This window comes from Tyto alba, unplaced genomic scaffold (genome assembly GCF_018691265.1).
Source record: "Tyto alba isolate M040663 unplaced genomic scaffold, T.alba_DEE_v4.0 Super-Scaffold_45, whole genome shotgun sequence".
NCBI lineage: Eukaryota > Metazoa > Chordata > Aves > Strigiformes > Tytonidae > Tyto > Tyto alba.
In genome coordinates this window covers 1555611-1568630 of record NW_024881321.1, presented here as the reverse complement: position 1 = coordinate 1568630, position 13020 = coordinate 1555611, and the positions used below count along the sequence as shown (strand labels likewise).

The 13020-nt window shown below is 47.1% G+C and overlaps 1 protein-coding gene across 3 annotated transcripts in view; it reads left to right on the top strand.

Moving 5' to 3' along the window:
• Window positions 1-13020, top strand: part of WDFY2 (WD repeat and FYVE domain containing 2) — a 69902-nt gene that overhangs the window by 45279 nt on the left and 11603 nt on the right. For all 3 annotated transcript variants that reach the window (XR_006166789.1, XM_042806082.1, XM_042806083.1), the window contains 2 exons: window positions 3250-3304; window positions 10065-10215. Coding sequence is in view for 2 of the 3 variants with exons in the window: in XM_042806082.1 (XP_042662016.1) it covers window positions 3250-3304; window positions 10065-10215 (206 nt within the window). In the remaining variant the exon portion in view is untranslated. The remainder of the gene's footprint in view (window positions 1-3249; window positions 3305-10064; window positions 10216-13020) is intronic.

The window sequence follows — 13020 nt, the reverse complement described above, 5'->3', positions numbered from 1 at the left end:
TGCATCAAAAGTTTCAAAGAAGAAAATGAGAAGCAAGAAATCTTTTTTTTTTTGGGGGGGGGAGGAGAAAGAGGAAAAAAAAAATTATTCAGGTTAATTGGAACTGTATTTATCTTGTATTTGTTTATCTCTTTGGATGGAGTGGTGTATTAGTAGTACATAGCTGTGGTTTGTATTAAAGCCTACAGAGCTAATCAATACTTGGGTAAACCTTACAAACTGCAGTTGTGTTTCATTCACTGTATATATGGACAGACTCAAAAGCCTTTTCGGCCTTCCACTGAAAGTGTGGGGCTGTTCAGATCACAAAACAGAATGGCCACATCAAATTGATCGAGACAAAAAATGAGAATGCAAACCATGCCCTTCATCCCACCTGAAGTCACCAGCGTCTGTGTGCCACCACAGTCAAAGTTGGGGACAGCCAAATTGGTGGGAAAGGCAGACGTATTTTCCTACCATGTGTTGTAGCAATTGAAGCCGTTTCTCTTTAGGTAGCGACAGCAGAAAGTTAACATTCACAGCAAAGGGTCTTGCTTCAAGCAGGCTTTGTAGTAAAGCGTTTCATGTGGTGGTTTAGTATTCTTCAGGAAATGGTTAATGAAAACCACTTCCCCTGTAAGGAGCCAGGGAGGTATAGCAGATTTTTAATGTTCTGGGATTTGTAGAGTTAAGGTGACCCTGGTACAGATACCCAGCTGACTTAATTGATTTGTTACTGCTGTTTAAATAACACTCCCCACTGTAATCCTCATATGCTGGGGAAAGCTAATGGGAGGTGGAAGCAGATTAAGGAAAGGAAGATGAAGTAGAGCAATTCAAGAGAACATATTTATAACTAACTGATGAACAGAAACCTGGAAGCAGCAAAACACAAAGCTGCCTCAAATCACTCACAGCTGTTTTTCTGGAAGTTGGGATCTACAGGTGTTGCCCAGTTGTAGCCTCTCCACCTTGGTGCCAAGCAGTAGATATGATGTGTTAGGGTAATCCTGGCTCTGGAAAGCCATGCAGATTACCTACAGTGACCCCACAGAAAATGTAGAGTGACTTATCTTTTAATTCCATTTTGGAAACTGTGGGTAAATACTGGCTTTTTGGTAGTTAGAATGTCCTCTCATTCTCTTTTGCGCTAAATGTTTGGTTTGCCTTCAGTACAGTATGTAGACTCCTGAAGTCCAGTCTTCCCTACTGTTGCAGAATGCTTTTGGCAATTCTTATACATGAACATTTCACAAATGTATGCTTTAAAATTTAGCTTATCTTGTGTCTGTAATATTTCTTTTTTTTTTTTTTTTTCCCCCACCCTATTTCAGATTACATGAGTTAGGTTTCACTTCTGTCCCCTAGGTAGATAAGCTCAGGGAATTCATGTAGTTTGCTGTAAATTATTAATATGATGTGGTTTTACACTCCGTGGTTTCTCTTTGTGTTTCTCTGAGTACATTGCATACGCATGTAGGTACCTGACAGCAGTTTGAAAGCTAATTCTCTCGAAAGACATCAACTCTGTGATCTACTTTGAGTCTGTTCTTACGCTGCCAATACCCTTTTGGTAGTTTGCCAACGTTGTCTATGACACTAAGTTTCCTTGGCATTTCACAGGATCATAGAACAGTTTGGGTTGGAAGGGAATTTAAAGATCACCCAGTCCCAGCCCCCCTGCCCCGGGCAGGGCCCCCTTCCCCCAGCCCAGGGGGCTCCCAGCCCCGTCCAACCTGGCCTTGAACCCTTCCAGGGAGGGGGCACCCACAGCTGCTCTGGGCACCCTGGGCCAGCACCTCACCCCCTGCCCAGGGAAGGATTTCTGCCTTATATCTCATCTAAATTTAAAAGTTTAAAGTTGTTACCCCTTGTCTTATCGCTACATGCCCTTGTAAAAAGTCCCCCTCCAGCTTTCTTGCAGACCCCCTTTAGGTACTGGAAGGCTGCTATAAGGTCTCCCCGGAGCCTTCTCTTCTCCAGGCTGACCCCCCCCAACTCTCTCAGCCCGGCCCCCCAGGGGAGCTGCTCCGGTCCTGTGTTCATCTTCATGACCCTCCTGTGGACTCGGTTCAACAGGTCCATGTGCTTGTTACGTTTGGGGCCCCGGAGGTGGGCACAGTACTGAGGAGAATCCCCTCCCTCGACCTGCTGGCCACACTTCTCCATGCAGCCCAGGGTATGGTTGGCTTTCTTCACGCGGTGCTGCCACAGAAGCCTACTCTGCCCGGGTGTTTCCTCTAGAGAGTTGTTGCAGGGGTTTTGTTGTGGCCACTCAGTTTCCCCAGCTTTGAGCAACCCCGCTTTTCAAAACCAGCGGGCAGGGACAGCCAGGTGCTCAGTCAGTTTAACCGCACGGGGATTTTCCAGGAGCCGAGGCTGCTGTGCAGGCTCTTGGCTCCCTGTTTTCATCACCTCCTCGTGCCAAAGCCGTATTGGCAGTTCAACAGCAGCACCGAGGCAGCGGGACTGCAGAGCCAGGCCCCCTAAGTGTGCTGGTCCCTGGGCACAGGAGGGAGCCCGGCTGGGTCACACCCCGAATCTCTCCCCGGGCAGCCGCAGCCTGTGCTAAGCCACCCTCCATCCCACCATCGACTGCTAGTTAGTCACAACAAAGCAGTAGCGAAGCAAGAAATCCTGCTGCTGAGACACCAGAATAAATATCAGCCAGTAGCAGGATAAAATCAAGGGGGAATAAGGTTTGGGGTTTTGTTTGTCTGAAACACTGAGGGGCTTTTGAACAGAAACCTGACGTGTACTCCCATCGTGGATTATTGGGCTTTAGTTTGGACTGAGCAACTTCAAGGGGCTCTTACATATTTATATTGTTTCCCGAGTGTTCAATTTGGGGTGTGGTGTATAAATACATCCACGTGTGCGCACACATCACTGTTGTGCACATACGGGTTTCTGCCCAGACAGTTGTGAGCAGTGTTTGCTGCATATGGGATCTCAGGTCTCATTTTGTCGTACCTCTGATCACAGCCAGACACTTCTGTCAGCTTTTATGACTTCTTTTTATAATAGCCCTTTTATCTCCACCATTCTGTTCAGAAGCACTCTTGCTGTAGTTTCTTAGGCAACTTTAAAAGGTGAAATAACTTAGTTTTTTAGATGGCGGTACTCAAAATTAGAAAAAGTATAGACAGGGCCGTGGGTGCAAAAAAGGGAGAGCTTACCTTGGTAATGAATTCAAATGAAAACACTCTTTAAACACTTTACATCTCTAAGCACTGTTTCTTCCCTTTTTTCTTTCCCTTCTTTCAGGAATTCATTTTGTCAGAAGATTACAACAAGATGACACTAGTGAAAAGTTACCAGGGTAAGAACCACGATCCGTGTTAACTGGTCTGTATTGTCATTAATTGTTGTTAATGTTCTCTTAAAGAGGGTGAATGGAGAGAAGTTTCCGTTACAGTGATGGATTTTTTTTTTATACTAATGTAAATGCTGGTTTTATCAATAGGTCAATAATGTGCTTTGTTCTGAGATTACAAGACTTTTAAAGAGCTGTTTCATGTTCTGTTTTTCCTTTTAAATGTTCCTTTAGAATATCACTAGATGGCAAACCGTCCAAAATCCAGACAATGTTTGGGGAAGACAAGTATTAATTTTGACTCTTTAGTAATCCAGTGTATCTAATGAAACAATTTAGGAAACTAAACCCTCTTGAGGTCTGAGGCATTTACGACTATAGTTTCAGGGGTTAGTCTGGTTATATTTCAATAACTGTTGGCTCTAGTAATCTCAAGATTATCGGTGAATACCTGTCATAGTAAAAAGTCAAGAAATGCTAATCCATACCTTTACTAGTTATATTCTAGTATTTACTAATGTGATGCTTTAATAAACCTCTTTATCCCTGTCAAACCTCTAAAGGACACTCCACTTGGGACAGGTATTCTTATAAAAGTAACAAATACACGCAAGAATTTATTCTTACGTTTCTTTTGCTGTCAGACTAAGAGGTGGTATGATATGTGGTATCATAACATATTATATGCCAAGTATTACGTTTCTGTATAGACATCTCTGACATGTTAGCTTGAGATTTCTCACATTTTAAAATATGTATTTACTCATTTTGAGTTTTATACTTTGAAATATTGAGAGGATAATTTCAGTCTCTAAATGGAGGCTCTGGGGAATCACTTTGTAACATTTAGATTTTAAGGTATGAAGAGAATCTTGACTTTTGACGAGCATGGCTAACATATTGGCTTTTGAGTGTTTTACTTCAGGTCTTTCATGAATGCCCAATGTGTTGTAAAATTAAGCTTGCAATGACTGCATTTTTTCTTAGTTTGTAAAAACTGAAGAAAAATATCTAACGATGATAAAATATATATGTGAATCTTCAACAAGATTTCTGCAGCCTAACTGTACGAGTCTTTAGTATCCAAATTTGTGATTCCTCCACAATCACTGAAGTTTGACAGACCTATGTTTCATATTTAAGGGTTGTTACACTGAAGAGTCCTACTGACTGATCTGTAACGCCTTTTATTATTAGCTCATCCATTTGCATGCTTGGATTCAATCTCGCAGGCTAATCACATCCTATGAAGTGTGAGCTGAAGTCTTTTCTTCTGCGTATGCAGAACAACATACGTATGAGCATCTTTCTTGCCAAGGTCTTCAGGGAAAAGGCTGAAAAATTTGGAAGAGGGGAACGTCTATCTTGTCAGTATGGCAGAATAGCCAGTTGGACTGTGTCAGCCCATCCAAGGCCTGGGGAGCACCCCTCATAAAATGAAAAAAAAAAAAAAAAAAAGAGGGGGGGGAAGAAAGAAGGAAAATGAAGGCTGTTCTTGTGGCCTTCTGCTGCAGTGTGCCAGATGTGCTGCTGCTGCAGAGTGTTGGAAGAGCCCTTTGCATAGGAAGATACAGTGAAGAACTTCCATGGGTTGTCCTGTGGGAGAACCCCAAGAGTTCAGATGGCATCCCCCAGATGTTGGACAAGAGAGGACTCCAGCGAGGGTCCGTGAACATCAGTAGAGAGGCAGTACAACTGACCACAGTCCCAAACGGAGTTGCTTCCTTCCTAGACTACCTGTCTCAGCACGGGAAGGTTTTTGATCAATTCTGATCATTTTGTGCCAGGACTCTCAGGCAGTGTGTTGGAGGATTTTATCTGGAAGCTGTGGACTTATTTTAGGGCAAGAGAAGCAATACTTGCGCCCAGGTTAGGTATAATTTCTGTTCTGGCTCAAAGGACGATCACTGGCAGCGGATGGTGTCTGCCTTGGGGCACTTCAGTCGGTCTGCGCGACACCGACTGCTGCCGTGTCCCTCAGGGGCATGGACCCCCTGCTCCATTTTCCTCCCTCACTTCCAGAGGCTGATGTTTGGTCTTTTCTTTGTTTAATCTGATGAAAACTGTATTCCCCTAATTTAAAAAATGGTGGCAGCATTCCTGTGACCTAGTTTTGAGTGTGAAAGGAAAGTGTGGTGATCCCAGGCTGCTGGGATCCCCCAAATTCGTGTGTGTGTGTGGGTATAGTAATCCCCTCTGTGCAAGGGTTAAAGAAGCATCATGTCTGGTGTTCTGCTTACTACCTACCCATTGCCAGCCACGTGGGCGAGAGTTTGGTTTGGCCTCAGGTAATGTTGGAGATAATTTCACACGGTTGTACCAAGGTGTAGGGGTTGGCATACGCATCCTGGCAAGGCCCTGCGACAGGGAAAACATAATTATGAAGGAGCCTGTCGTTTTGTTAGATGTGGTGACCTTCTAGTGGTTCATTTGTTAAAAACCTTACTTCTGAAAAGTGTTGGTTTTGTTTAAAGTTTTCAAGTAAAGCCTTTATATTCTTTAAAAATATTTCAGGCAGAGTAAATAACTGTATTAAGCTGACCAAGGGGCTTTAGTTTAGCTGTGCTGGCTGGTTTTGTGTGTGCTAGCTTTGTTTGTAAATGTTCAGCAGTGCTCTTCAAAGCAGCAGCTTACCCAGCAACTGGTGGGTTACTGATCGTCTCCCGCAACAAGGTGTTATTGTAAGTAGCTGAAGCTGCTGTAGTGATAAAGGAACATTGATTGTGTCTGGAAAGGCCATGCATATGTTTGCCAAATGATCTGCTAGTGGCGGAGAATGACAGCACACGCGTAGGCTGCGCTTTGGTCTTGGCAGGGGTCTGCGGCCAGGTCCGTCGGCGTACCGCCGGACTGGCTGTGCTCTCTGGAGGTTTTGCTCCAACGTGTCTGAAGTTGCAAAGCCTGCTGTTTCTTGAAAGGGATCAAAACACAGAGATTGGGGATGTGGTAGTGTTTCTCAGAACTCTGGGGTGGGTCCTGGGACATTGGCTTCCTGCAGGCACTAACCCCTTCCCTTGCATGAAGGGGTCATGCAGGCCTTTGAACGGTGCCTTTTGGGTTGCTCTGGGAAATTAAAACTTTTCATTCTGTTTCAGTCTTTCCTAACTATTGCTGTCCCTCCTTCTTCAGCCACAGCACCAGCTGCAGGCAGGGACCACCTCCGCTCACAGCGACCTTCTCTTTCCCTGGGCAGCTCCTTTCACGTTTGCATAAGACTATGGGTGTTGAAGAAACCCTTGCCTCCCCTCCGCAGCCTCAGCTTCCAGCTGCTGCCAGCCCCACACAGGCCAGTCCTGCCACATGGTCATTGCTGCTTCCCGCTCTGCACAGCCTTCTCCACCCTGCTCCTTGCATCTGCACCTTCTTGCCAGGAGCCACATTTCCAGGCCAGGCCAGCTCTGGGTGATACAACAGCTCCTGCTTTTATACATATATATATATATATATATATATATTTTTTTTTTTTTTTTTTTAGTCTATTTAACGTGTGCTTGTTTTGCTGAGCAGGATTCATAGACCTGCTTCTGCCCCATGCTTTCTGCAGCCTGCTCATTTTGGGGGTGCCCCTCTGTCTCCCTGCTTTCAGGCCAGCTCATGCCATGCCCTTACTCTGCTTCTTCATTATGCGTGACCTTTTCTCTTGCGCTTTTTCTTGCACATGTTAAGTTTTTCTTTCTTACTACTAACTTCTACCTCTCTCGGTATTTGCTGCTGCTTTTCACTGTTGTAACTCTCCCTTTCTCCCAGCACAGCTTCTTGCCCTGCGCTGTGCGTGGCCATTCTCTGGCTTTGTTTCTTGAAACTTTGCCGTTACACACAGCACAGACCCTCCTTTCCCCTGCATTCTGGCTGCTGACATCTCGGCGTGCACCTCTTGGCTGCAGCTGCTTTTCTCTAGGCACAGCCCTTCCATCCTCCCTCCAACCTGCTCTTTGCACAGTGCTCGCTGCTGCTTTCTCATGCAGCTCTCCCTGCTCCCTCCCACCCTCCAGCTGAAGATGGACCTGCTTCCTTCTCCTGGCTGCTGCTTCTCTACCTTCTGTATGACATAATCTTCCCCCGCACTTGGGGTCTCTTCTCATGTTGGCTTACACAGATCTGCTTTTGCCTGGTGCTTGCTGTGGCTTTTTCTGTACCGTGACCACATCCACCCTCCATCCCCCCTTCTCCTTCCTGCTGTTGCAGGGAGCAGCTTTGGAAGCGTTTGCTTCACTTTTTTTTTTTTTTTTTTTTCTGCACACAAATGGTGGTCAAACTTTCCGTGGATGAAGGACCAGCTTTTTGTTTGCTGCTTCCTGTGTTAATCTTAGGACCCAGACTTCTTCCTTGCTCCACTATCAACTTCCAACCTTCCAACATATTGCTTCTTTAAGCCTTACATGGGTCAAACTCTCTCGAAATGACAAGTGATCTTCTACTTGCATTTATCCTCTCTTTCCTTCCTTACTTAGATGACCCCCAGTGTGCTCTTTCACTTGGTTCAGATATTTCTGCCCTTAGCATGTGTGCGGTGGCACCAGTTAATATGTGCAGCACTCACAGGTGGACAACAGAGTGCTGAATTGAAAGCTCTTTTTGGGGACAAAGGATAAGCAAAGCTATCATGTACACCCTTGGCATGTACACATTTCTGTAATGTCTACTCCTCTTTGCCAGAGAGCTGCCCCACCATCCACATGCAGTACTTCGAGCAAAAGGTACAAGCCCTGCCTTTTAGAAGAGGTTTTGGGAGGTGTAGAAGAGTTGCACAGTGCCAGCTATCCCCACGGCCAGTCCAAACCATGAGAAGCCGACACTAGCAGTTGAGTAAACGTCCCTGGGCAGGCCTTGAGCGGCCCGCTCTCCGCCAGGCCTCTCCGCCAGGCCTTGGGCGGCCCGCTCTCCGCCAGGCCCTGACCGGCCCGCTCTCCGCCAGGCCCTGGGCGGCCCGCTCTCCGCCAGGCCCTGGGCGGCCCGCTCTCCGCCAGGCCCTGACCGGCCCGCTCTCCGCCAGGCCTTGAGCGGCCCGCTCTCCGCCAGGCCCTGGGCGGCCCGCTCTCCGCCAGGCCCTGGGCGGCCCGCTCTCCGCCAGGCCTTGAGCGGCCCGACCTCCGCCAGGCCTTGAGCAGCCCGATCTCCGCCAGGCTTTGACCGGCCCGCTCTCCACCAGCTTTGCACGTCCTGGGGAAGTGTGTGGGTCTGTCTGCGACACTGCTGGTGGACACAAGCCCCTGGGACATGTGTACGAGCCCATCAGGTGCTTGTAGCCCTGTGCGTCCCATCGTGGCCCTCCGTGCAGCACATAAAACAAGAGCTAGTGCAGGTGCTTCAGGGGAGACCAACAGCTAAGACAAGCATTGGTCAACCATGGGGTCACTGAATTTCTTCCCAGAGAAATCTGGAGAGAGGATCTATTGAAAAGAGCTCAAGTGACTCCTGGGTGGTCCCCATCCTTCTGTCTTGATGAGAGACCTGAAGTTTAAAAATATGTGGAAATGAGAGCCAAAATCTGATCTCTTCTGTGGGCAAGGGTGAAAGCATCTGGGCACGGTTCATGTCTGACACTGTAAACCAGTCTAGCTGCCAATCGCAGTTACGGCAACTTGTGTCAATGCATCTATTGACTTTCCTCCTCGGGGAACCTGGGTCTAAAAAGTAGTGTGGATGAGGGGCAGGTGTTGGCTTGTGCAAGCCTCCTGTTCCTTGCTACAACTAGTTCCCCCTCGTAGGGTTGGAGCACAGCTCTCATCTGTGATGTATATTTGTATAGGGCAGGCAGCAATCTTCCCAGACTGTTCTGAGGAATTTCTCAGCCTTTCAAACAGAGGTTTCGGGCTGGTTTTTAAGCTTCCAAATATATTTAATCTTTCCAGCGTGTCAGCTTTTATCCAAACAAATACAAGCAGCCTGCTTTGTGCGGCACATGTTGCCAGTTCTCAGAACAGTAATAAACCAGTAGGGCTGTGGATTGAAGAGTATGGCATTTGCTGGCAAATTACAGCTGGGAATAATTCCGCATGTCTTTCCAGCCACTTTTTTTATTAAAAAGTTGGCTCAATCAGCACTTCATGACCAAGCCCACTGGTCATTCATACAAAAACCCGTCTGTACAAGCCTGGGTTCCCTTGTTTTAATGAAAAGCTTTTGATGGCTTTATTTAGGTAGCAGTAGAAATTTATTCCTTCAGCTGTTTTATTCATCTTGCCCAGCTGTGATCTTTTTATTTTTCCCTTTTTTTTTTTTTTTTAATTTTATTCCAATTTCCTTTTTAGCTGGTTGACATGCAATGCTAAGACTTCCCTTTGGTGCAGGGTTGTGCCTATGCTGTAACTCATCGTTCTGTTGGGGGACCACAATCCGCAGCCCAGATCCACCAGCCCTCGCAGCGGGGGGAGTGGCAGCGTAGGCATCTGCACTGCTGTCATAAAACCAGCTCGAAAGAGGTCTGAGTAGTAGAGCCTGGAGTCCCCTTCCCACAGCAGCAGCTTTGTTGGTGATGATACAATGAGGGAAGGAAGACTTGTGCTACTGTAGAAATAAATGATTGCAGTAGGCAGGGAAGGAATGAAGTCTTGCTTCTGTTCTTCCTCGTGCAGAGCAGGGGCCTTACAAGCTTGTGTGGTAGCTTGTGTCCACGGGACTATTAAACACCATCTGCTTCTGTAGGGAAGGAGGAGGGTGTGAGTAGGAAGTGGAGGAGTTGGGCGCAGTTGGTATTTGCAGTGGTCCTTCTGCCCCCGTCTTCTCCTCCGCAATGCGATTATATGTCTGTCTGCTTAATTTTCAGCTCATCAAAGCAGGGTCATGATGATTCTGTTTGTCCTGGAGATGGAGTGGGTGTTAAGCACCGGGCAAGACAAAAACTTCACGTGGCACTGTTCGGAGAGCGGCCAGCGGCTGGGAGGGTACCGCACCAGCGCAGGCGCCTGTGGCCTGCAGTATCCTTTGCTGAGGTCTCAGTTTTGTTTCTGCTCTTTGGCACTCAGACAGCCCCTTTTAGTTTCTTTCCCTAGTTGTCCTCCAAGTTTTGCGCCCTGCGTAGGTTCAGTGCTTTGTGAGAGCAACTGTTATTTCAAGCCAGTTTTAAAAAACGGCCTGTTCTCCTTGCTTTGTCTCCTTAATGCGCGGTGGCATATTTAGGTCTAAGCACTTGTGAGCGAAACAATGGGTGATCTGCAGCCTATTGTGGTCTTCTATTGTAATAAATATGGACAGGGCCTTCATTTAAACATGCAGCGCATGCTTTCTTCTAAGTGCTAATGGTAGCAAAGTAGGTCGGTGATCAGGTCAGCGGGCCTGTGCATATGCATGGTAAAAATTACATTACTTCAATATAAAATAATGAACACTTGTCCTTCACTCTGGAGCAGCCCACTATGTATTGGGAATTCGGGTTAACTAAAGAGTACGTGGCTCCAGAAATGGCACTCAAGTTGCTTATTCACCTAGAGCTGCCCCAGCTGCCTGACAATAAAAGAAATATTAATTCAGCTTCATTGCAAATGAAAAGGGAAGTGGAAAAGAGCTCTTAGGCTGAAACCAGGGGTTAGCATAAATGGAATTTTTAGTGCCCTGTAGTGTATGTGGTATTGATGATGTATGTTTTGCTAGTTCATGGGAAGTGAGACTGATTCAAAATTACTGTTTGAACATGGACTTGCTTTATTACATCTGGTCATTCAGCCAATCTAAATGGCATAACGACTGAACTTAATTAAAAACTAAATGATTGATAAATACTTTTGAAAGTGCGATGTGGGAATTTGTCCTGTATTTCCCAAATCTCTCTAGAAAACTAGAAAACAGATCATTTTGAGTGAGTCAAAATTTGGAGGACACTTTAATTTGGTTCATCAGATCATGCTGGTAGAGGGCAGGGGAGGGGGAGAATCATTGACAAATATTGCAAAAAGCTTGGCAGAGTCAGGAATGTGGTGGGAGTTTTTTTGTTTTGGTTTGTTTTTTTTTTTTTTCCCCCTCTCTCCCCCCTGATCCCCTCCATGTCCTGTGTGCATAAGATCAGTACTAAACAGTTGCTCCTTAAATATCCAGTATGGACTCTAAATGTGGGACTGAATTGGATAAAGAGGTCCGAACCTGTCCAGTTAGGTGGTTCCAGTAGGTGGTTGAACGGGTCCAGATTTTATTCAGTTTAGAATATGACGTGTGTTGCACCCAATGTAGCTGACACTTCCCCAAATATGACATAATACCCTTTCATTGTATTTGTAAACTTAATTAGAATGAAGAAGCAGTATGGTGGGTTGACCCTGGCTGGACACCAGGTGCCCACCAAGGCCGCTCTGTCACTCCCCTCCCCAGCTGGACAGGGGGAGAAGATAGAGCAAAAGGCTCGTGGGTTGAGATAAGGACAGGGAGAGATCACTCAGCAATTACTGTCACAGGCAAAACAGACTCAACTTGGGGAAAATTAATTTATTGTCAGTCAAATCAGAGTAGGGTAATGAGAAAATAAAAAATCTTAAACCCCCTTTCCCCTGCCCCTCCTTCTTCCCGGGCTTAACTTCACTCCCGATTTCTCCACCTCCTCCCCCCGAGCAGCGCAGGGGGACAGGGAATGGGGTTGTGGTCAGTTCATCACACGTAATCTCTGCTGCTCCTTCCTCCTCAGGGGGAGGACTCCTCACACTCTTCCCCTGCTCCAGCGTGGGGTCCCTCCCACGGGTGACAGCCCTCCATGGACTTCTCCAGCCTGAGTCCTTCCCACAGGCTGCAGCTTTTCATGAACTGCTCCAGAGTGGGTCCCTCCCATGGGGTGCAGCCCTTCAGGCACAGACTGCCCCAGCATGGGGCCCCCATGGGGTCACAAGTCCTGCCAGCAAACCTGCTCCAGCGTGGGCTTCCCACAGGGTCACAGCCTCCTTTGGGTGTATCCACCTGTACTGGTGTGGGGTCCTCCACGGGCTGTAGGTGGGTACCCGCTCCACCGTTGACCCCCACGGGCTGCAGGTGGGTACCTGCTCCACCGTTAACCCCCACGAGCTGCAGGTGGGTACCTGCTCCACCATTGACCCCCACGGGCTGCAGGGGCACAGCCTGCCTCACCGTGGTCTTCATCACGGGCTGCAGGGGAATCTCTGCTCTGGTGCTCACCTCCTCCCCCCCTTCACTGACCCTGGTGCCTGCAGGGTTGTTCCTCTCACTTATTCTCCCTCCTTCCTCTGGCTGCAATTACTGTTGCACAGGTTTTTCATCCCCCCTTCTTAAATACGTTATCCCAGAGGTGCTACCACTGTCACTGGTGGGCTCGGCCTTGGCCAGTGGCAGGGTTGTCTTGGAGCCAGCTGCATTGGCTCTGTCGGACGTGGGGGGAGCTTCTAGCAGCTTCTCACAGAAGCCACCTCTTCAGCCCCTCTGCTACCAAAACCTCATCACACAAACCCAATACAAACAGAAAACCAGTAATAGTTATTTTAGTCAATTTTGGGAAGGGAAAGAGAGAGTGGACACCATCCAACTGTAGCACCACAGTTAGAGAGCCTGGGTAGATGACTCCTCTGTTCATGGCAAAGGGCAATTTCAAAGGTGTTTCGTAACAAAAGCACAAATTTTGTCCTCTGGATAGTCTCCTTTTTTCTCTCTCTGAGTTACTCAGGGAGGCTGCACTATTAATATGAACAGGTATGAGCCTGATGCCTAAAAGTATGCTCTGAAAACCTCCTTGAGATTGGAGCACTATTCATGAGGTTGCAGTATACTCACGTTAAAAGAATTAACGAGTC